This window comes from Oncorhynchus masou, chromosome 19 (assembly GCF_036934945.1).
Source record: "Oncorhynchus masou masou isolate Uvic2021 chromosome 19, UVic_Omas_1.1, whole genome shotgun sequence".
NCBI classification, from domain to species: Eukaryota; Metazoa; Chordata; class Actinopteri; order Salmoniformes; family Salmonidae; genus Oncorhynchus; species Oncorhynchus masou.
In genome coordinates, this window is record NC_088230.1 from 41,825,972 (window position 1) to 41,850,623 (window position 24,652).

At 42.7% G+C, this 24,652-nt stretch overlaps 1 protein-coding gene across 1 annotated transcript; it reads left to right on the forward strand.

The window, feature by feature from the left end:
* Positions 1-2,413: 2,413 nt before the first annotated feature.
* LOC135505679 (intersectin-2-like) lies at positions 2,414-23,353 on the forward strand. Its single transcript, XM_064924722.1, has 7 exons — positions 2,414-2,619; positions 4,141-4,281; positions 6,040-6,127; positions 6,243-6,382; positions 11,334-11,414; positions 22,518-22,657; positions 23,305-23,353. Exons 1-7 carry the CDS (start codon positions 2,542-2,544, stop codon positions 23,351-23,353), a joined length of 717 nt encoding a protein of 238 aa, XP_064780794.1. The 5' UTR covers positions 2,414-2,541.
* Positions 23,354-24,652: the final 1,299 nt, after the last annotated feature.

The window sequence follows — 24,652 nt, forward strand, 5'->3', positions numbered from 1 at the left end:
TCATTATCTGGAGGTTTAGTGACCACTACATCACTGGGTGAAACAGTCATTATCTGGAGGTTTAGTGACCACTACATCACTGGGTGAAACAGTCATTATCTGGAGGTTTAGTGACTCCACTACATCACTGGGTGATACAGTCATTATCTGGAGGTTTAGTGACTCCACTACATCACTGGGTGAAACAGTCATTATCTGGAGGTTTAGTGACCACTACATCACTGGGTGAAACAGTCATTATCTGGAGGTTTAGTGACCCCACTACATCACTGGGTGAAACAGTCATTATCTGGAGGTTTAGTGACCACTACATCACTGGGTGATACAGTCATTATCTGGAGGTTTAGTGGCTCCACTACTTCACTGGGTGAAACAGTCATTATCTGGAGGTTTAGTGACTCCACTACATCACTGGGTGAAACAGTCATTATCTGGAGGTTTAGTGACCACTACATCACTGGGTGAAACAGTCATTATCTGGAGGTTTAGTGGCTCCACTACTTCACTGGTTGAAACAGTCATTATCTGGAGGTTTAGTGACCCCACTACATCACTGGGTGAAACAGTCATTATCTTTCTCTTTCTGTCTCACTCTATTTCTGTCTCGCTCTCTTTCTTTCTCCCTGTCTTTCTCTCCCACTCTCCCTCTCTCGCTCTCTCTCTCTGCTTGTGTTTGTAATTTTGTTTTGTATGTCATGTGTAATATCTACTCTGAGTATACCAAACATTAAGAACACCCTCCTAATATTGAGTTGCACCCCATTTTTGTCCTCAGAACAGCCTCAATCCATCAGGTCATGGGCTCCACAAGATGTCGAAAGTGTTCCACAGGGATGCTGGCCTGTTGTGTCAGGTTGGCTGGATGTCCTTTGGGTAGTGGACCATTCTTGATACACACAGGAAACTGTTGATAGTGAAAAAGCCCTGCAGCGTTGCTGTTCTTGACACACTCAAACTGTTGAACCTACTACCATACCCTGTTCAAAGGCACTTACATTTTGGTCTTGCCCATTCACCCTCTGAATGGCACACATACACAATCCATGTCTCAATTGTCTCGGGGCTTAAAAATCCTTCTTTAACCCATCTCCTCCCCTCCATCTGCACTGATTGAAGTGGATTTAACAAGTTACATCAATAATGGATCATATCTTTCACCTGGATTCAACTGGTCAGTCTGTTATGGAAAGAGCAGGTGTTCATAATGTTTTGTGAACTCATTGTATGAAGGAAGAATTAGGAATTTACAAATAACTATTATATATTATCTAATATTTTTTGTCATATTTCTAATATGTTGGTAGCACTGTTCTGCACATGGAGTTTTGTGATTTATGTTTACTATAGGCTAATCTGGCAATACACATGTGTTGGTACCAAAATTCAACTTCATTTAGTTTGACTATAATGGTCCACTGTTTTCCTCCATTATGATATACATCCCCTTTAACCAGATACTCCTCCATTATGATATACATCCCCTTTAACCAGATACTCCTCCATTATGATATACATCCCCTTTAACCAGCTACTCCTCCATTATGATATACATCCCCTTTAACCAGCTACTCCTCCATTATGATATACATCCCCTTTAACCAGCTACTCCTCCATTATGATATACATCCCCTTTAACCAGCTACTCCTCCATTATGATATACATCCCCTTTAACCAGATATTATACACAGTACCAGTCAAAAGTTTGGACAAACCTACTCATTCCAGGGTTTTTCTTAATTTTTTACTATTTTCTCCATTGTAGAATAATAGTGAAGACATCAAAACTATTAAATAACACAATATGGAATCATGTAGTAACCAAAGAAGTATTAAACATTTTTTGTTTTTTTATTTTAGTTCGGCATATGTGGGAAACTCCTTCAAGAATTTTGGAAAAGCATTCCAGGTGATGCTGGTTGAGAGAATGCCAAGAGTGTGCAAAGCTGTCATCAAGGCAAAGGGTGGCTACTTTGAAGAATCACTTGTTGGCTGCTTTTCCTTCACTCTGCGTCTAACTCATCCCTAACCATCACATTTGGGTTGAGGTCGGACGATTGTGGAGGCCAGGTCATCTGATGCCGTACTCCATCACTCTCCTTCTTGGTCCTGACACAGTCTGGAGATGTGTTGGGTCATTGTCCTGTTGAAAAGCAAATGATAGTCCCACGAAGCCCAAACCAGATGGGATGGCATATCGCTGCAGAATGCTGTGGTAGTCATGCTGGTCAAGTGTGCCTTGAATTCTAAATAAGTCACTGACAGTGTCACCACCACCTCCATGCTTCACGGTGGGAACCACACATGCAGAGATCATCCATTCACCTACTCATTCCTCCTTTCTATTGTTTTCACTCTCTCTCTCTCCTTTTCTCTTTCTCTCTCTGTCTCGCTCTCTCTCTCTGTCTCTGTCTCTCTCGTTTAATCTCTGTCTCGCCCTCTCTCTTTTTCATGCTCTTTTCTCTCCCGGGCTCTCGCAGGCAGCGCCACAGGAGCAGGAGCGCCAGCGGAGGGAGGAAGTGAGGAAGGAAGAGTTGTGGAGGATGAGAGAAAGAGAGCAGGAGGAGATCACTGTGCTCCGAGCCAAGAAGAAGAGTTTGGAGATGGAGCTGGAGGCTGTGGTGAGACAGATGGCCTAGCCATTAGAGCGTTATTATTACCCACACACCACACACACACATTACCCACCCACACACACACACACCACACACACACACACACACACACACATTACCCACACACACACACACACACACACACACACACACACACACATTACCCACACACACACACACACACACACACACACACACACACCACACACCACACACCACACACACACACACACACCACACACACACACACACACACACATTACCCACACACACACACACACCACACACACACACACACACACCACACACACACACACACACACACACACACACCACACACACACACACACACACACACACACACACACACACACCACACACACCACACACACACACACACACACCACCCACACACCCACACACATTACCCACACACACACACACCACACACACACATTACCCACACACACACACACACACACACACACACACACAAACACACACACACACACACACACACACACACACACACACACACACACACACATACCCACACACACACACACACACACACATTACCCACACACACACACACACACACACACACACACACATACACACACACACACACACATACCACACACACGCATACCACACACATACCACACACACACACACACGCACACACATACACACACATACACACACACACATACCACACACACACACATACCACACACACACATACCACACACACACATACCACACACACACCCGCACACACACACCCACACACCCACACCCACACACACACACACACACACACACACACACACACACACACACACACACACACACACACACCACCCACACACCCACACCCACACACACACACACCACCCACACACCCACACCCACACACACACCACCCACACACACACACACACACACACACAAACACACACGTGCGGCAGATGGCAGTGGGTCAGTGACCTGAAAGGTTGGTATCCTAGAGCCGACAAGGTGAAAAATCTGTCGACGTGCCCTTGAGCAAGGCATTTAACCTTAATTCCTCCATGGTTGCTGGTGATAATGGTGACCCTGGCCGTGACCCCACTCTGTTGATAATGGTGACCCTGGCCATGACCCCACTCTGTTGATAATGGTGACCCTGGCCATGACCCCACTCTGTTGATAATGGTGACCCTGGCCGTGACCCCACTCTGTTGATAATGCTGAACCCTGGCCATGACCCCACTCTGTTGATAATGGTGACCCTGGCCGTGACCCCACTCTGTTGATAATGGTGACCCTGGCCGTGACCCCACTCTGTTGATAATGGTGACCCTGGCCGTGACCCCACTCTGTTGATAATGGTGACCCTGGCCATGACCCCACTCTGTTGATAATGGCTGACCCTGGCCATGACCCCACTCTGTTGATAATGGTGACCCTGGCCGTGACCCAGGGTCAGCACGCACGCAAACACACAATTTTATTAACCCCTGATTGGTGGTTGGTCTCCAGGGCAGCAGACACAAGCAGTTATCAGATGGTCTCCGTGACGCCCAGAGTAAGAGGCGGATCCAAAGAGCGGAGATCGATCTTATCAATCAGCAGAGAGATGGGCGTGCCTCCAAGATCAACACCCTGCAGACACAGTTTGAGGTCAGAGCCAATCCCTCCATCTGTCATAATTCCATCGTTCTAGCCCTCCATCACCACCCCTCCTCCCTTCAATACGTCCATCCCTCCATCACCACTCCTCCTCCCCTCAAAATGTCCATCCCTCCATCACCACCCTCCTCCCCTCAATATGTCCATCCCTCCATCACCACCCCTCCTCCCCTCAATATGTCCATCCCTCCATCACCACCCTCCTCCCCTCAATATGTCCATCCCTCCATCACCACCCTCCTCCCCTCAATATGTCCATCCCTCCATCACCACCCTCCTCCCCTCAATATGTCCATCCCACCCCTCCATCAATATGTCCATCCCCATCCTCCCCCCTCAATATGTCCATCCCTCCATCACCACCCTCCTCCCCTCAATATGTCCATCCCTCCATCACCACCCTCCTCCCCTCAATATGTCCATCCCTCCATCACCACCCTCCTCCCCTCAATATGTCCATCCCTCCATCACCACCCCTCCTCCCCTCAATATGTCCATCCCTCCATCACCACCCCTCCTCCCCTCAATATGTCCATCCCTCCATCACCACCCTCCTCCCCTCAATATGTCCATCCCTCCATCACCACCCTCCTCCCCTCAATATGTCCATCCCTCCATCACCACCCCTCCTCCCCTCAATATGTCCATCCCTCCATCACCACCCTCCTCCCCTCAATATGTCCATCCCTCCATCACCACCCTCCTCCCCTCAATATGTCCATCCCTCCATCACCACCCTCCTCCCCTCAATATGTCCATCCCTCCATCACCACCCTCCTCCCCTCAATATGTCCATCCCTCCATCACCACCCTCCTCCCCTCAATATGTCCATCCCTCCATCACCACCCTCCTCCCCTCAATATGTCCATCCCTCCATCACCACCCTCCTCCCCTCAATATGTCCATCCCTCCATCACCAATATGTCCATCCCTCCATCCCACCCTCCTCAATATGTCCATCCCTCCATCACCACCCTCCTCCCCTCAATATGTCCATCCCTCCATCACCACCCTCCTCCCCCTCAATATGTCCATCCCTCCATCACCACCCCTCCTCCCCTCAATATGTCCATCCCTCCATCACCACCCTCCTCCCCCTCAATATGTCCATCCCTCCATCACCACCCTCCTCCCCTCAATATGTCCATCCCTCCATCACCACCCCCTCCTCCCCTCAATATGTCCATCCCTCCATCACCACCCTCCTCCCATCCTCCCCTCAATATGTCCATCCCTCCATCACCACCCCCCTCAATATGTCCATCCCTCCATCCTCCCCTCAATATGTCCATCCCTCCATCACCACCCTCCTCCCCTCAATACGTCCATCCCACCATCACCACCCTCCTCCCCTCAATATGTCCATCCCTCCATCACCACACCTCCTCCCCTCAATATGTCCATCCCTCCATCACCACCCTCCTCCCCTCAATATGTCCATCCCTCCATCACCACCCTCCTCCCCTCAATACATCCATCCTCCCCTCAATATGCCCCTCCCTCCATCTCTCGTCCCTCCTTCCATCTCTCTCTCCATCCATCTTTCCATTCCCAGCTTCCAATAATCTTACTCTTCTCTCCCTTCCTCGGCGAAAATGCTTATTTGGTAAAATAAGGTTTACAGCAATACTGGTACTGTACAATAAACACGTGTCTCTCTTCTGTCCTCCAACACCATAGGATAGTGGGCTCCAGGGAGCCAGCCAGCTATAGGTTACTATAAATACATGTGTGTCTGTGTACAATAGGACTACCAGAGGAAACTGTGTCAGTTGGTTCCACAACAACAGAGACTGACAGAGAGACTCAAGTACATGGGCTGCAACAACATCCCTGGTAAACACACACACACACAGACACACAGACACAGACACACACACACACTGCTCTCAACATTCTCTCAACCTTGAACTCTGTCCTGATCTCCATGACCTCTGACCTGTGTTGGTAGCTGTGGCAATGACCTCTGTAGGTGGCAGCGTTGCGGAGAAGGGCGTGGTCTGTCGGAGGCTGAAGGACCAATTAGACACTCTGGAGAGAGAGACAACCGACAAGCTGGCCATGATGGACCACTACCAGCAAGACCTCAAGGTACCACTACAGACTAGTATATACCACTACAGACCACTACATACCGCTACAGACCACTACAGACTAGTACATACCAGTACAGACCACTACAGACCACTACAGACTAGTACATACCAGTACAAACCACTACAGACCCCTACAGACCCCTACAGACCACTACCAGCAAGACATCAAAGTGCAGTCCACTAGAGACCAGCTAAAACCTGAACAGACCACTAGAGACCAGCTAAAACCTGAACAGACCACTAGAGACCAGCTAAAACCTGAACAGACCACTAGAGACCAGCTAAAACCTGAACAGACCACTAGAGACCAGCTAAAACCTGGACAGACCACTAGAGACCAGCTAAAACCTGGACAGACCACTAGAGACCAGCTAAAACCTGGACAGACCACTAGAGACCAGCTAAAACATGGACAGACCACTAGAGACACCGACCATATTCAACGGGTGTTGTACACTTTAGCTTAAACAATGAACCTAGCTAGGTAAACAATGACCCTAGCTAGGTAAACAATGACCCGAGCAAGGTAAACAATGACCCTAGCTAGGTAAACAAGGACCCGAGCAAGGTAAACAATGACCCTAGCTAGGTAAACAATGACCCTAGCTAGGTAAACAATGACCCTAGCAAGGTAAACAATGACCCAAGCAAGGTAAACAGTGTGTAAGATCACACACGTCATGTTAGCTAACGAGCCACTACACTGCATGAATCTGCTGGGAGCTAGCTACATTAGGCTCTACCTAGCAAAGCAAACCGTTCTGGGATATGAATAATAACATCATACACGTACCGTTAGCTAGGGAGCCAGCCAGCTAACGTTAGCTAGGGAGCCAGCCAGCTAACGTTAGCTAGGGAGCCAGCCAGCTAACGTTAGCTAGCTAGCTAACAGTACATTTTAGCTTGAAATGAAACCACTTTCTGTCAAAATTGGAAATGTGTAATATCTGAAAATGTAGCTAGCTATCTTACCCAAATACATTATCATGCATGATGGACACATCTCCCTGTCATGAATGCCATGCCACTGCTGCCCTTAGTTTGAAGATGTAATCCTGAGACAGGTGTTTTCTCCATCTCTTTAGCTCTCATACTCTAATTCCACTGGTTTCATAACTTGATCCTCCAGAAAGTGGAGAGCAACACTTTTGCAGCGCCACCACACGATACAGAAGCCTGCTACATGGCAGACCAATCCGAACTCATCTCTTTGCATGTCCAGCTCACTCATTATCTCAGCCAGTCATGGCTTGTGGGCTGGTTGCTGACATTTTATGTGGCTTAACCAACAAGGCTCATCATTTAACATTTCTGCCCCCCCCCAAAAAAATAAAACCTTTATTTATCCATTTTAACCTTTATTTAACTAGTTATTTAATATTTCATATTTAACCTTTATTTAACTAGTTATTTAATATTTCATATTTAACCTTTATTTAACTAGTTATTTAATATTTCATATTGAACCTTTATTTAACTAGTTAAATTAGTCAGTCAAGAACACATTCTTATTTACAATGACGGCCTACTAGGGAACAGTGGGTTAACTGCCTTGTTCAGGGACAGAACGGCAGATTTTTACCTTGTCAGCTCGGGATTTGATTCAGCAACCTTTCGGTTACTAGTCCAACGCTCTAAGCACTAGGCTACCTGCCGCCCCTACACTCTAACCACTAGGCTACCCTGCCGCCCCTCCACTCTAACCACTAGGCTACCCTGCCGCCCCTCCACTCTAACCACTAGGCTACCCTGCCGCCCCTACACTCTAACCACTAGGCTACCCTGCCGCCCCTACACTCTAACCACTAGGCTACCCTGCCGCCCCTCCACTCTAACCACTAGGCTACCCTGCCGCCTCGCCCACAAATCCACTCTAACCACTAGGGTCTACCTGTCTAGATCAACAATACCAACAGGGTCCCTCTAACCACTAGGGTCATGTTATAGTCAGCCTGTCTACATCTCTAACCACTAGGGTCATGTTATAGTCGCCCCTACATCAACTAACCACTAGGCTACCCTGTCGCCAACAGGGTCCAGCTCTAACCACTAGGGTCTACCCTGTCTAGATCAACAATACTCCACTCTAACCACTAGGCTACCCTGCCGCCCCTCCAGCCTCTAACCACTAGGCTGTTATAGTCCCTGTCTAGATCAACAATACCAACAGGGTACACTCTAACCACTCAGGCAGCCCTGATCAATAATACGGGTCCCCTACACTCTAACCACTAGGCTGTTACCCTGTCGCCCCAACAGGGTCCACTCTAACCACTAGGCTGTTACTGTCTAGCCCCTCCACTCTAACCACTAGGCTACCCTGCCGCCCCTCCACTCTAACCACTAGGCTACCCTGCCGCCTCGTTTCCTGAAATGGGTCACAAATGGGGCATGATCTGATCGTTGATCATGATTATTAAGTTATGTCTAGATCAACAATACCAACAGGGTCATGTTATAGTCAGCCTGTCTAGATCAACAATACCAACAGGGTCATGTTATAGTTGACCTGTCTAGATCAACAATACCAACAGGGTCATGTTATAGTCAGCCTGTCTAGATCAACAATACCAACAGGGTCATGTTATAGTCAGCCTGTCTAGATCAACAATACCAACAGGGTCATGTTATAGTCAACCTGTCTAGATCAACAATACCAACAGGGTCATGTTATAGTCGACCTGTCTAGATCAACAATAACAACAGGGTCATGTTATAGTCAACAAGTCTCGATCAACAATACCAACAGGGTGTCATGACTCTCTCCTGAGTGAGGATCAAATGTGCCAGACCAGCTTGGAACATGGCTGACAGACAGACCAGCTTGGAACATGGCTGACAGATAGCCAGACCAGCTTGGAACATGGCTGACAGACAGCCAGACCAGCTTGGAACATGGCTGACAGACAGACCAGCTTGGAACATGGCTGACAGATAGCCAGACCTACAGGAGAGTAGAGTGGGGAGTTGTGCCGGTTTTGACACCTTAAGACCCGGTCATAAATTGTGTGCCCCAAAATGGTCTTTCTTGCCCTGCAGTATTGGGGAAAGAATGTGCTGTGTGTAGAGAGATACTCTTGCCGCCAAAACCTTTTTCTGAAGACAATGAATATGAGGACGATATTTAATAGATCAGGTAAGGGTTAGGTTAAGAATGGACCGTGGGGATCTAAAGAATAATCCTGTCATATTGCTTTTCATTTTGTGATGTCATTAAAAACTGTGTAACAAAAATACTGTAACTTAGGAAGGAAACATTCTAGCTGTCAAGTTTCCATCCAATAGGATGTTAATACGATATGAAGAACAATGCAACTATTCGTGTTAAGATATGAATGTGATTTGAGTTTTCTAATGAGATGATGATTTTTCATGTCTGTTGCACATTAACTAAGCCACTAATGAGCTCAGACGAGCATGTCAGTGTGATGAAACTGCCTTTCCGACCAGAGTGCTTAAAAGGACTCGCTAAGAATTAATCATATCAGATCAGAAAGTGTGGAGCGTCCTGAAAATGGTAAGTCCAGTACATTAACGGATTGCTACTGGCGTGTAAAGTGATTCAACACGAGGTGAGAAGATAACCTCCACTACAAGACCAGAAAGATTCAGTCTGCAGCTGTAACAAAAGTGGAAAAGTGGTTCTAGAACTTTGACTAAAGACACAAGGTGGGAAGGAAGAAATCGCATCTCAGACAGTCACTGGTGAATCTGAGTATCTGAACACCTCCACTACCAGGGAAGCTCTACAACTAAGAAGGATATTGTGACCTCTGGTGGACAAGCCAAGCCTGACACCGAAGCCGAGCCTTACACCGGAGGGTGAACTACAACTACCCGTCCCCATAGAAGGGTTGATTGGTTCAATCGAGAGACGACAAACAAAGACATTACAAGTAAATATCAGGTGGGAGGAGATAAGTAGCTAAATATAGCTAGGATACCAGTAGACCGTGTACCTCGCCCCCCCCTCCTCTCGGGCACTGCAGATAGAGGAATGCCCACATCCAGAAATGCCCCAAATTGCAATCACACACTATTGTCCCTGGAGTGCACCCGCCCTGACAGACATCCAGAACCGCTCCTCTGCACAGATGGGCCCGGCGGGGCTCCAGAGCACGATGACTAGTCTGAATGACCAGCTCTCCCAGCTCCACGGCACCATCGCCCAAAACAAGCAGGACTATGATGTGCTGCTAGACCTTAAGACCCGCCTGGAGACGGAGATCTCAGAGTACAGGAGACTGTTGGTTACCAAGACAATCACCAAGATGACCCCGTGATCTGTCAGATCATTGATGGAACCTACCAAGATCTTTGCCGTCAACAGACGAAAACACAAAGAAGAAAGAAACATCTCCTTTGTATTGTCCTCAGAATATGATCCTAATAATAACTAGTGAAAAGCTTCTTCCTTCCTGCCTTCCTGTGGATTCCTTTAACTGTTCTCTTTCTCCCTCTTCTTTCTTTCGACCCATCCTTTCCATCCATCCCTCCCTCCATTCCTCTTTCCTCCCTCTCTGTCCCCTCCCTCCATTCCTCTCTCCTCTCCCTCTCTACCATCTCTCTCCTTCTCTACACTCCCTCCGTATCCCCTCCCTCTCCCCTCCGTGTCCTCCCTCCGTCTCCCCTCCGTCTCCTCCCTCCGTCTCCCCTCCGTCTCCCCTCCGTCTCCCCTCCGTCTCCCCCCTCTCTCTCCCCTCCCTCTCCCTCCCTCCGTCTCCCCTCCCTCTCCCCTCCCCCTCCCCCCTCTCTCTCCCCTCCCTCTCTCCGTCTCCCCGTTTCTCCCTCATCCCCCTCCCTCCTTCGTCTCCCCCCCGCCTCCCTCCTCCCCCCCTCCCTCCCCCTCCCTCCCTCCGTCTCTCTCTCCCCCCCCTCCCCCTCCCTCCCTCCCTCCCTCCCTCCCTCCCTCTCTCTCTCTCTCTCTCTCCCTCCCTCCTCCCTAGTCAGTCGATATGGATGACTGTGTTCTACAGTCTCTTCTCTCGCTGCTGGGCTGTCTCAGTCAACTCTTCCTCCTTATCAAGGTTATTCTTCTTTCCTTCTGTCCCTCCATCTGCATATTTCTGTTTATCATTAGTTTATCAACTCCCCTTCTTTTTCCTTGCTTTTCTTCATTATTATAGCAGTCCCTCATAGTGATAGTAGTACTGATGAATACTTTGCTTAGTTTTTGTTTACATTTCGTTTCCATGATGAGTTATAATACACACTGGTGGTTGTGTTGTGGTTGTATGATGTTTGTGTTGTGTTGTGTTGTGTTTGGGTTGTGGATATGTTATAGTTGTGTTATGGTTGTGTTTGTATGATGTTTGTGTTGTGTTTGTGGATGGGTTGTGTTTGTGGTTGTGTTGTGGTTGTGTTGTGGTTGTGTTGTGTTTGTATGATGGTTGTGTTGTGGTTGTGATGTGTTTGGGTTGTGGATATGTTATAGTTGTGTTATGGTTGTGTTTGTATGATGTTTGTGCTGTGTTTGTGGATGGGTTGTGGTTGTGTTGTGGTTGTGTTGTGTTTGTATGATGGTTGTGTTGTGGTTGTGTTTGGGTTGTGGATATGTTATAGTTGTGTTATGGTTGTGTTTGTATGATGTTTGTGTTGTGTTTGTGGATGGGTTGTGGTTGTGTTGTGGTTGTGTTGTGTTTGTATGATGGTTGTGTTGTGGTTGTGTTTGGGTTGTGGATATGTTATAGTTGTGTTATGGTTGTGTTTGTATGATGTTTGTGTTGTGTTTGTGGATGGGTTGTGTTTGTGGTTGTGGTTGTGTTATGGTTGTGTTGTGTTTGTATGGTGGTTGTGTTGTGGTTGTGTTGTGTTTGGGTTGTGGATATGTTATAGTTGTGTTATGGTTGTGTTGTGGTTGTGTTGTGTTTGGGTTGTGGATATGTTGTGTTATGGCTGTGTTGTTGTGTTGTGTTGTGTTGTGGCTGTGTTGTGGCTGTGTTGTGTTGTGTGTTGTTGTGTTATGTGGTTGTGTTGTGTTGTGTTGTGTTGTGGTTGTGTTATGGTTGTGTTTGTATGGTGGTTGTGGTTGGGTTGTGGTTGTGTTGTCCCCCGTGTAGCTTAGCAACACCGGGGCCGTGGGCTCGATTCCCACGGGGGACAAGTATGAACATGTTCGTAATGAGAGCGTCTGCTAAATGACTCAAATCTAAATGTTGTGGTTGTGTGATGGTTATAGTTGTATGATATTTATGTGATGTTGTGGTTGTGTGATGGTTATAGTTGTATGATGGTTATGTGATGTTGTGGTTATGTGATGGTTATAGTTGTATGATGGTTATGTGATGTTGTGGTTGTGTGATGGTTATAGTTGTATGATGGTTATGTGATGTTGTGGTTGTGTGATGGTTATAGTTGTATGATGGTTATGTGATGTTGTGGTTGTGTGATGGTTATAGTTGTATGATGGTTATGTGATGTTGTGGTTGTGTGATGGTTATAGTTGTATGATGGTTATGTGATGTTGTGGTTATGTGATGGTTATAGTTGTATGATATTTATGTGATGTTGTGGTTGTGTGATGGTTATAGTTGTATGATGGTTATGTGATGTTGTGGTTGTGTGATGGTTATAGTTGTATGATGGTTATGTGATGTTGTGGTTGTGTGATGGTTATAGTTGTATGATATTTATGTGATGTTGTGGTTGTGTGATGGTTATAGTTGTATGATGGTTATGTGATGTTGTGGTTATGTGATGGTTATAGTTGTATGATATTTATGTGATGTTGTGGTTGTGTGATGGTTATAGTTGTATGATGGTTATGTGATGGTTATAGTTGTATGATGGTTATGTGATGTTGTGGTTGTGTGATGGTTATAGTTGTATGATGGTTATGTGATGTTGTGGTTATGTGATGGTTATAGTTGTATGATGGTTATGTGATGTTGTGGTTGTGTGATGGTTATAGTTGTATGATGGTTATGTGATGTTGTGGTTATGTGATGGTTATAGTTGTATGATGGTTATGTGATGTTGTGGTTATGTGATGGTTATAGTTGTATGATGGTTATGTGATGTTGTGGTTATGTGATGGTTATAGTTGTATGATGGTTATGTGATGTTGTGGTTGTGTGATGGTTATAGTTGTATGATGGTTATGTGATGTTGTGGTTATGTGATGGTTATAGTTGTATGATGGTTATGTGATGTTGTGGTTATGTGATGGTTATAGTTGTATGATGGTTATGTGATGTTGTGGTTGTGTGATGGTTATAGTTGTATGATGGTTATGTGATGTTGTGGTTGTATGATGGTTATGTGATGTTGTGGTTGTGTGATGGTTATAGTTGTATGATGGTTATGTGATGTTGTGGTTATGTGATGGTTATAGTTGTATGATGGTTATGTGATGTTGTGGTTATGTGATGGTTATAGTTGTATGATGGTTATGTGATGTTGTGGTTGTGTGATGGTTATAGTTGTATGATGGTTATGTGATGTTGTGGTTAGTTGATGGTTATAGTTGTATGATGGTTATGTGATGTTGTGGTTATGTGATGGTTATAGTTGTATGATGGTTATGTGATGTTGTGGTTATGTGATGGTTATAGTTGTATGATGGTTATGTGATGTTGTGGTTATGTGATGGTTATAGTTGTATGATGGTTATGTGATGTTGTGGTTATGTGATGGTTATGTTGTGGTTGTGTGATGGTTATGTGATGTTGTGGTTATGTGATGGTTATAGTTGTATGATGGTTATGTGATGTTGTGGTTATGTGATGGTTATAGTTGTATGATGGTTATGTGATGTTGTGGTTGTGTGATGGTTATAGTTGTATGATGGTTATGTGATGTTGTGGTTATGTGATGGTTATAGTTGTATGATGGTTATGCGATGTTGTGGTTATGTGATGTTGTGGTTGTGTGATGGTTATGTGATGTTGTGGTTATGTGATGGTTATAGTTGTATGATGGTTATGTGATGTTGTGGTTATGTGATGGTTATAGTTGTATGATGATTATGTGATGTTGTGGTTATGTGATGGTTATAGTTGTATGATGGTTATGTGATGTTGTGGTTATGTGATGGTTATAGTTGTATGATGATTATGTGATGTTGTGGTTATGTGATGGTTATAGTTGTATGATGGTTATGTGATGGTTATAGTTGTATGATGGTTATAGTTGTATGATGGTTATGTGATGGTTATAGTTATGTGATGGTTATAGTTGTATGATGGTTATGTGATGTTGTGGTTATGTGATGGTTATAGTTGTATGATATTTATGTGATGTTGTGGTTGTGTGATGGTTGTATGATGGTTATGTGATGTTGTGGTTGTGTGATGGTTATAGTTGTATGATGGTTATGTGATGTTGTGGTTATGTGATGGTTATAGTTGTATGATGGTTATGTGATGTTGTGGTTGTGTGATGGTTGTATGATGGTTATGTGATGTTGTGGTTGTGTGATGGTTATAGTTGTATGATGGTTATGTGATGTTGTGGTTGTGTGATGGTTGTGTGATGGTTATGTGATGTTGTGGTTGTGTGATGGTTATAGTTGTATGATGGTTATGTGATGTTGTGGTTGTGTGATGGTTATAGTTGTATGATGGTTATGTGATGTTGTGGTTGTGTGATGGTTGTGTGATGGTTATGTGATGTTGTGGTTGTGTGATGGTTGTGTGATGGTTATGTGATGTTGTGGTTATGTGATGGTTGTGTGATGGTTATGTGATGTTGTGGTTGTGTGATGGTTGTGTGATGGTTATGTGATGTTGTGGTTGTGTGATGGTTGTGTGATGGTTATGTGATGTTGTGGTTGTGTGATGGTTGTATGATGGTTATGTGATGTTGTGGTTGTGTGATGGTTATAGTTGTATGATGGTTATGTGATGTTGTGGTTATGTGATGGTTGTATGATGGTTATGTGATGTTGTGGTTGTGTGATGGTTATAGTTGTATGATGGTTATGTGATGTTGTGGTTATGTGATGGTTATAGTTGTATGATGGTTATGTGATGTTGTGGTTATGTGATGGTTATAGTTGTATGATGGTTATGTGATGTTGTGGTTGTGTGATGGTTATAGTTGTATGATGGTTATGTGATGTTGTGGTTATGTGATGGTTATAGTTGTATGATGGTTATGTGATGGTTATAGTTGTATGATGGTTATGTGATGTTGTGGTTGTGTGATGGTTATAGTTGTATGATGGTTATGTGATGTTGTGGTTATGTGATGGTTATAGTTGTATGATGGTTATGTGATGTTGTGGTTATGTGATGGTTATAGTTGTATGATGGTTATGTGATGTTGTGGTTATGTGATGGTTATAGTGTATGATGGTTATGTGATGTTGTGGTTGTGTGATGGTTGTATGATGGTTATGTGATGGTTGTGTGATGGTTGTGTGATGGTTATGTGATGTTGTGGTTATGTGATGGTTATAGTTGTATGATGGTTATGTGATGTTGTGGTTGTGTGATGGTTGTATGATGGTTATGTGATGTTGTGGTTATGTGATGGTTATAGTTGTATGATGGTTATGTGATGTTGTGGTTGTGTGATGGTTGTGTGATGGTTATGTGATGTTGTGGTTGTGTGATGGTTGTATGATGGTTATGTGATGTTGTGGTTGTGTGATGGTTATAGTTGTATGATGGTTATGTGATGTTGTGGTTGTGTGATGGTTATAGTTGTATGATGGTTATGTGATGTTGTGGTTATGTGATGGTTATAGTTGTATGATGGTTATGTGATGTTGTGGTTATGTGATGGTTATAGTTGTATGATGGTTATGTGATGTTGTGGTTATGTGATGGTTATAGTTGTATGATGGTTATGTGATGTTGTGGTTGTGTGATGGTTATAGTTGTATGATGGTTATGTGATGTTGTGGTTATGTGATGGTTATAGTTGTATGATGGTTATGTGATGTTGTGGTTATGTGATGGTTATAGTTGTATGATGGTTATGTGATGTTGTGGTTGTGTGATGGTTATAGTTGTTATGATGGTTATGTGATGTTGTGGTTGTATGATGGTTATGTGATGTTGTGGTTGTGTGATGGTTATAGTTGTATGATGGTTATGTGATGTTGTGGTTATGTGATGGTTATAGTTGTATGATGGTTATGTGATGTTGTGGTTATGTGATGGTTATAGTTGTATGATGGTTATGTGATGTTGTGGTTGTGTGATGGTTATAGTTGTATGATGGTTATGTGATGTTGTGGTTAGTTGATGGTTATAGTTGTATGATGGTTATGTGATGTTGTGGTTATGTGATGGTTATAGTTGTATGATGGTTATGTGATGTTGTGGTTATGTGATGGTTATAGTTGTATGATGGTTATGTGATGTTGTGGTTATGTGATGGTTATAGTTGTATGATGGTTATGTGATGTTGTGGTTATGTGATGTTGTGGTTGTGTGATGGTTATGTGATGTTGTGGTTATGTGATGGTTATAGTTGTATGATGGTTATGTGATGTTGTGGTTATGTGATGGTTATAGTTGTATGATGGTTATGTGATGTTGTGGTTGTGTGATGGTTATAGTTGTATGATGGTTATGTGATGTTGTGGTTATGTGATGGTTATAGTTGTATGATGGTTATGCGATGTTGTGGTTATGTGATGTTGTGGTTGTGTGATGGTTATGTGTATGTTGTGTTGTTATGTGATGGTTATAGTTGTATGATGGTTATGTGATGTTGTGGTTATGTGATGGTTATAGTTGTATGATGGTTATGTGATGTTGTGGTTATGTGATGGTTATAGTTGTATGATGATTATGTGATGTTGTGGTTATGTGATGTTGTTATTATGTGATGTTGTGGTTATGTGATGGTTAGTTGTATGATGGTTATGTGATGGTTATAGTTGTATGATGGTTATAGTTGTATGATGGTTATGTGATGGTTATAGTTATGTGATGGTTATAGTTGTATGATGGTTATGTGATGTTGTGGTTATGTGATGGTTATAGTTGTATGATATTTATGTGATGTTGTGGTTGTGTGATGGTTGTATGATGGTTATGTGATGTTGTGGTTGTGTGATGGTTATAGTTGTATGATGGTTATGTGATGTTGTGGTTATGTGATGGTTATAGTTGTATGATGGTTATGTGATGTTGTGGTTGTGTGATGGTTGTATGATGGTTATGTGATGTTGTGGTTGTGTGATGGTTATAGTTGTATGATGGTTATGTGATGTGGTTATGTGATGTTGTGTTGATGGTTGTGTGATGGTTATGTGATGTTGTGGTTGTGTGATGGTTATAGTTGTATGATGGTTATGTGATGTTGTGGTTGTGTGATGGTTATAGTTGTATGATGGTTATGTGATGTTGTGGTTGTGTGATGGTTAGTGTGATGGTTATGTGATGTTGTGGTTGTGTGATGGTTATGTGATGTGTGATGGTTATGTGATGTTGTGGTTATGTGATGGTTGTGTGATGGTTATGTGATGTTGTGGTTGTGTGATGGTTGTGTGATGGTTATGTGATGTTGTGGTTGTGTGATGGTTGTGTGATGGTTATGTGATGTTGTGGTTGTGTGATGGTTGTATGATGGTTATGTGATGTTGTGGTTGTGTGATGGTTATAGTTGTATGATGGTTATGTGATGTTGTGGTTATGTGATGGTTGTATGATGGTTATGTGATGTTGTGGTTGTGTGATGGTTATAGTTGTATGATGGTTATGTGATGTTGTGGTTATGTGATGGTTATAGTTGTATGATGGTTATGTGATGTTGTGGTTATGTGATGGTTATAGTTGTATGATGGTTATGTGATGTTGTGGTTGTGTGATGGTTATAGTTGTATGATGGTTATGTGATGTTGTGGTTATGTGATGGTTATAGTTGTATGATGGTTATGTGATGGTTATAGTTGTATGATGGTTATGTGATGTTGTGGTTGTGTGATGGTTATAGTTGTATGATGGTTATGTGATGTTGTGGTTATGTGATGGTTATAGTTGTATGATGGTTATGTGATGTTGTGGTTATGTGATGGTTATAGTTGTATGATGGTTATGTGATGTTGTGGTTATGTGATGGTTATAGTTGTATGATGGTTATGTGATGTTGTGGTTGTGTGATGGTTGTATGATGGTTATGTGATGGTTGTGTGATGGTTGTGTGATGGTTATGTGATGTTGTGGTTATGTGATGGTTATAGTTGTATGATGGTTATGTGATGTTGTGGTTGTGTGATGGTTGTATGATGGTTATGTGATGTTGTGGTTATGTGATGGTTATAGTTGTATGATGGTTATGTGATGTTGTGGTTGTGTGATGGTTGTGTGATGGTTATGTGATGTTGTGGTTGTGTGATGGTTGTATGATGGTTATGTGATGTTGTGGTTGTGTGATGGTTATAGTTGTATGATGGTTATGTGATGTTGTGGTTGTGTGATGGTTATAGTTGTATGATGGTTATGTGATGTTGTGGTTATGTGATGGTTATAGTTGTATGATGGTTATGTGATGTTGTGGTTATGTGATGGTTATAGTTGTATGATGGTTATGTGATGTTGTGGTTATGTGATGGTTATAGTTGTATGATGGTTATGTGATGTTGTGGTTGTGTGATGGTTATAGTTGTATGATGGTTATGTGATGTTGTGGTTATGTGATGGTTATAGTTGTATGATGGTTATGTGATGTTGTGGTTATGTGATGGTTATAGTTGTATGATGGTTATGTGATGTTGTGGTTGTGTGATGGTTATAGTTGTATGATGGTTATGTGATGTTGTGGTTGTATGATGGTTATGTGATGTTGTGGTTGTGTGATGGTTATAGTTGTATGATGGTTATGTGATGTTGTGGTTATGTGATGGTTATAGTTGTATGATGGTTATGTGATGTTGTGGTTATGTGATGGTTATAGTTGTATGATGGTTATGTGATGTTGTGGTTGTGTGATGGTTATAGTTGTATGATGGTTATGTGATGTTGTGGTTATGTGATGGTTATAGTTGTATGATGGTTATGTGATGTTGTGGTTATGTGATGGTTATAGTTGTATGATGGTTATGTGATGTTGTGGTTATGTGATGGTTATAGTTGTATGATGGTTATGTGATGTTGTGGTTATGTGATGGTTATAGTTGTATGATGGTTATGTGATGTTGTGGTTATGTGATGTTGTGGTTGTGTGATGGTTATGTGATGTTGTGGTTATGTGATGGTTATGGTTGTATGTTGTGTTATGTGATGGTTATGGTTGTATGATGGTTATGTGATGTTGTGGTTATGTGATGGTTATAGTTGTATGATGGTTATGTGATGTTGTGGTTGTGTGATGGTTATAGTTGTATGATGGTTATGTGATGTTGTGGTTATGTGATGGTTATAGTTGTATGATGGTTATGCGATGTTGTGGTTATGTGATGTTGTGGTTGTGTGATGGTTATGTGATGTTGTGGTTATGTGATGGTTATAGTTGTATGATGGTTGTGATGTTGTGGTTATGTGATGGTTATAGTTGTATGATGGTTATGTGATGTTGTGGTTATGTGATGGTTATAGTTGTATGATGATTATGTGATGTTGTGGTTATGTGATGGTTATAGTTGTATGATGGTTATGTGATGGTTATAGTTGTATGATGGTTATAGTTGTATGATGGTTATGTGATGGTTATAGTTATGTGATGGTTATAGTTGTATGATGGTTATGTGATGTTGTGGTTATGTGATGGTTATAGTTGTATGATGGTTATGTGATGTTGTGGTTGTGTGATGGTTGTATGATGGTTATGTGATGTTGTGGTTGTGTGATGGTTATAGTTGTATGATGGTTATGTGATGTTGTGGTTATGTGATGGTTATAGTTGTATGATGGTTATGTGATGTTGTGGTTGTGTGATGGTTGTATGATGGTTATGTGATGTTGTGGTTGTGTGATGGTTATAGTTGTATGATGGTTATGTGATGTTGTGGTTGTGTGATGGTTGTGTGATGGTTATGTGATGTTGTGGTTGTGTGATGGTTATAGTTGTATGATGGTTATGTGATGTTGTGGTTGTGTGATGGTTATAGTTGTATGATGGTTATGTGATGTTGTGGTTGTGTGATGGTTGTGTGATGGTTATGTGATGTTGTGGTTGTGTGATGGTTGTGTGATGGTTATGTGATGTTGTGGTTATGTGATGGTTGTGTGATGGTTATGTGATGTTGTGGTTGTGTGATGGTTGTGTGATGGTTATGTGATGTTGTGGTTGTGTGATGGTTGTGTGATGGTTATGTGATGTTGTGGTTGTGTGATGGTTGTATGATGGTTATGTGATGTTGTGGTTGTGTGATGGTTATAGTTGTATGATGGTTATGTGATGTTGTGGTTATGTGATGGTTGTATGATGGTTATGTGATGTTGTGGTTGTGTGATGGTTATAGTTGTATGATGGTTATGTGATGTTGTGGTTATGTGATGGTTATAGTTGTATGATGGTTATGTGATGTTGTGGTTATGTGATGGTTATAGTTGTATGATGGTTATGTGATGTTGTGGTTGTGTGATGGTTATAGTTGTATGATGGTTATGTGATGTTGTGGTTATGTGATGGTTATAGTTGTATGATGGTTATGTGATGGTTATAGTTGTATGATGGTTATGTGATGTTGTGGTTGTGTGATGGTTATAGTTGTATGATGGTTATGTGATGTTGTGGTTATGTGATGGTTATAGTTGTATGATGGTTATGTGATGTTGTGGTTATGTGATGGTTATAGTTGTATGATGGTTATGTGATGTTGTGGTTATGTGATGGTTATAGTTGTATGATGGTTATGTGATGTTGTGGTTGTGTGATGGTTGTATGATGGTTATGTGATGGTTGTGTGATGGTTGTGTGATGGTTATGTGATGTTGTGGTTATGTGATGGTTATAGTTGTATGATGGTTATGTGATGTTGTGGTTGTGTGATGGTTGTATGATGGTTATGTGATGTTGTGGTTATGTGATGGTTATAGTTGTATGATGGTTATGTGATGTTGTGGTTGTGTGATGGTTGTGTGATGGTTATGTGATGTTGTGGTTATGTGATGGTTATAGTTGTATGATGGTTATGTGATGTTGTGGTTGTGTGATGGTTGTATGATGGTTATGTGATGTTGTGGTTATGTGATGGTTATAGTTGTATGATGGTTATGTGATGTTGTGGTTGTGTGATGGTTGTGTGATGGTTATGTGATGTTGTGGTTGTGTGATGGTTATAGTTGTATGATGGTTATGTGATGTTGTGGTTGTGTGATGGTTGTGTGATGGTTATGTGATGTTGTGGTTATGTGATGTTGTGGTTGTGTGATGGTTATGTGATGGTTATGTGATGGTTGTATGATGGTTATGTGATGTTGTGGTTATGTGATGGTTATAGTTGTATGATGGTTATGTGATGTTGTGGTTGTGTGATGGTTGTATGATGGTTATGTGATGTTGTGGTTGTGTGATGGTTGTGTGATGGTTATGTGATGTTGTGGTTGTGTGATGTTGTGGTTGTATGATGGTTATGTGATGTTGTGGTTGTGTGATGGTTGTATGATGGTTATGTGATGTTGTGGTTGTGTGATGGTTGTATGATGGTTATGTGATGTTGTGGTTGTGTGATGGTTGTATGATGGTTATGTGATGTTGTGGTTGTGTGATGGTTGTATGATGGTTATGTGATGTTGTGGTTGTGTGATGGTTGTGTGATGGTTATGTGATGTTGTGGTTGTGTGATGGTTGTATGATGGTTATGTGATGTTGTGGTTGTATGATGGTTATGTGATGTTGTGGTTGTATGATGGTTATGTGATGTTGTGGTTGTATGATGGTTATGTGATGGTTGTGTGATGGTTGTATGATGGTTATGTGATGTTGTGGTTGTGTGATGGTTGTGTGATGGTTGTATGATGGTTATGTGATGTTGTGGTTGTGTGATGGTTGTATGATGGTTATGTGATGGTTGTGTGATGGTTGTGTGATGGTTATGTGATGTTGTGGTTATGTGATGTTGTGGTTGTGTGATGGTTGTGTGATGGTTGTATGATGGTTATGTGATGTTGTGGTTATGTGATGTTGTGGTTATGTGATGGTTGTATGATGGTTATGTGATGTTGTGGTTATGTGATGTTGTGGTTATGTGATGGTTGTATGATGGTTATGTGATGTTGTGGTTGTGTTAGGACCTGAGGGAGCGGCAGGGGAAGCAGCAGGCTGTTCTGGAGGACCTCTGCCGGGTCAAGGAGCTGAAACTGAGAGAGATGGAGAGAGGGAGAGAGGAGGAAAGAGAGAGAAAGAGGAGGGGGGATGAAGAGGCTGCCAGGTGAGTTGAAGACACACTAAACGTCCACTATACTGACCGTTGTATAGTTTTACATTTGGTCGTCAGTTTTTATTTTTTATTTATCCTCTATTTCACTAGGCAAGTCAGTTAAGAAAAAAATCTTATATTCAATGATGGCCTAGGATCAGTGGGTTAACTGTCTTGTTCAGGGGCAGAATGACAGATTTTTACCTTGTCAGCTCAGGGATTTGATCTTGCAACCTTTCGGATACTAGTGCAACGCTCTAACCACTAGACTACCTGCCGCCTCTATACTCTAACCACTAGGCTACCTGCCGCCTCTACACTCTAACCACTAGGCTACCTGCCGCCCCATCAGTAAACACAGCAACGATCTGTATTTGGTTTGCAAAATATTTTCCCCGGGATTTAGATAGATGTGTTTTTGAGAAGTTCAATCAAAGCTTTCTAGTGTCTCCTTCAGCAGTGGGGTCTTCCTATGTTTACCAAATGAAGCATTCAAGGAAAAGAACACCCTCCCTACAATCAATAATGGTGGAGGATCGATAGTGCTGTGGGGTTGCTCTTCTGCCTCTGGTACTGGGACCATGAACTCAGCAGATTATCAAGGTGTTTTGGAGTGCAATGTTCAACTCAGTGTCTGAAAAATGTTCTCTCTGTTGAAGGTTGTGGGTCTTCAAGCAGGGCAATGCACAACACATCAGCTGTATGTGACCAGGCAAAAAAAACTTTTCAAGCTGAACCTTCATACCATAACCGCTACACACAGCCTACATCATTGTCACCGTATTACCTAATGTCAAAGTCAATATCAAATCAAATTGTATTGGTCACATACACATGGTTAGCAGATGTTATTGCGAGTTTAGCAAATAGCTAATACAAGGGCATTCGGAAAGTATTCAGACCCCTTGACTTTTCCACATTTTGTTACATTACAGCATTATCAGTGGGGCGGCAGGGTAGCCTAGTGGTTAGAGCGTTGGACTAGTAACCAAAAGGTGTGCAAGTTCAAATCCCTGAGCTGACAAAGTACAAATCTGTCGTTCTGCCCCTGAACAGGCAGTTAACCCACTGTTCCTAGGCTGTCATTGAAAATAATTAACTGACTTGCCTAGTAAAATTAAGGTAAAAAAATAATAATAATCTAAAATGGATTGAATAAATACAAAAATAAAATCCTCATCAATCTACAAATATAATGACAAAGTGAAAACAGGTTTTAAAATTGTTTTGGCTAATGTATTAAACATTAAAAGAAAAAATACCTTATTTGCCACAAGTATTCAGACCCTTTGCTATGGGACTCGAGTTGAGCTCAGGTGCATCCTGTTTCCATTGATCCTCCTTGAGATGTTTCTACAACTTGATTTGGAGTTCACCTGTGGTAAATTTAATTGATTGGACATGATTTGGAAATGCACAAACCTAGCTAATTAAGGTCCCACAGTTGACAGTGCATGTCAGAGCAAAAACCAAGCCACGAGGTCAAAGGAATTGTTCGTAGAGCTCTGAGACAGCATTGTGTTGAGTCACAGATCTGAGGAAGGGTACCAAAACATTTCTGGCGCATTGAAGGTCGGAACTCAGTTTAAGAAGTTTTTTACCACCAAGACGTTTCCTGGAGTTGGCCTCCTGGCCAAACTGAGCAATCGCAATCGCTGGAGAATGGCCTGAGTCAGGGAGGTGACCAAGAACCCGATGGTCACTCTGACAGAGCTCCAAGGTTCCTCTGTGGAATGGGAGAACCTTCCAGAAGGACAACCATCTCTGCAGCACTCCACCAATCAGGCCTTTATGGTAGAGTGGCCAGACGGAAGATACTCCTCAGTAAAAGGAGCATGACAGCCTGCTTGGAGTTTGCCAAAAGGCACCTAAAGACTCTGTCTGAAACCAAGATTAAACTCTTTGACCTGAATGGTCTGGAGGAAACCTGGCGCCATCCCTACAGTGAAGTGAACGTGGTGGCAGCATTTACCAGGATTGAGGCAAAGATAAACGGAACAAAGTACA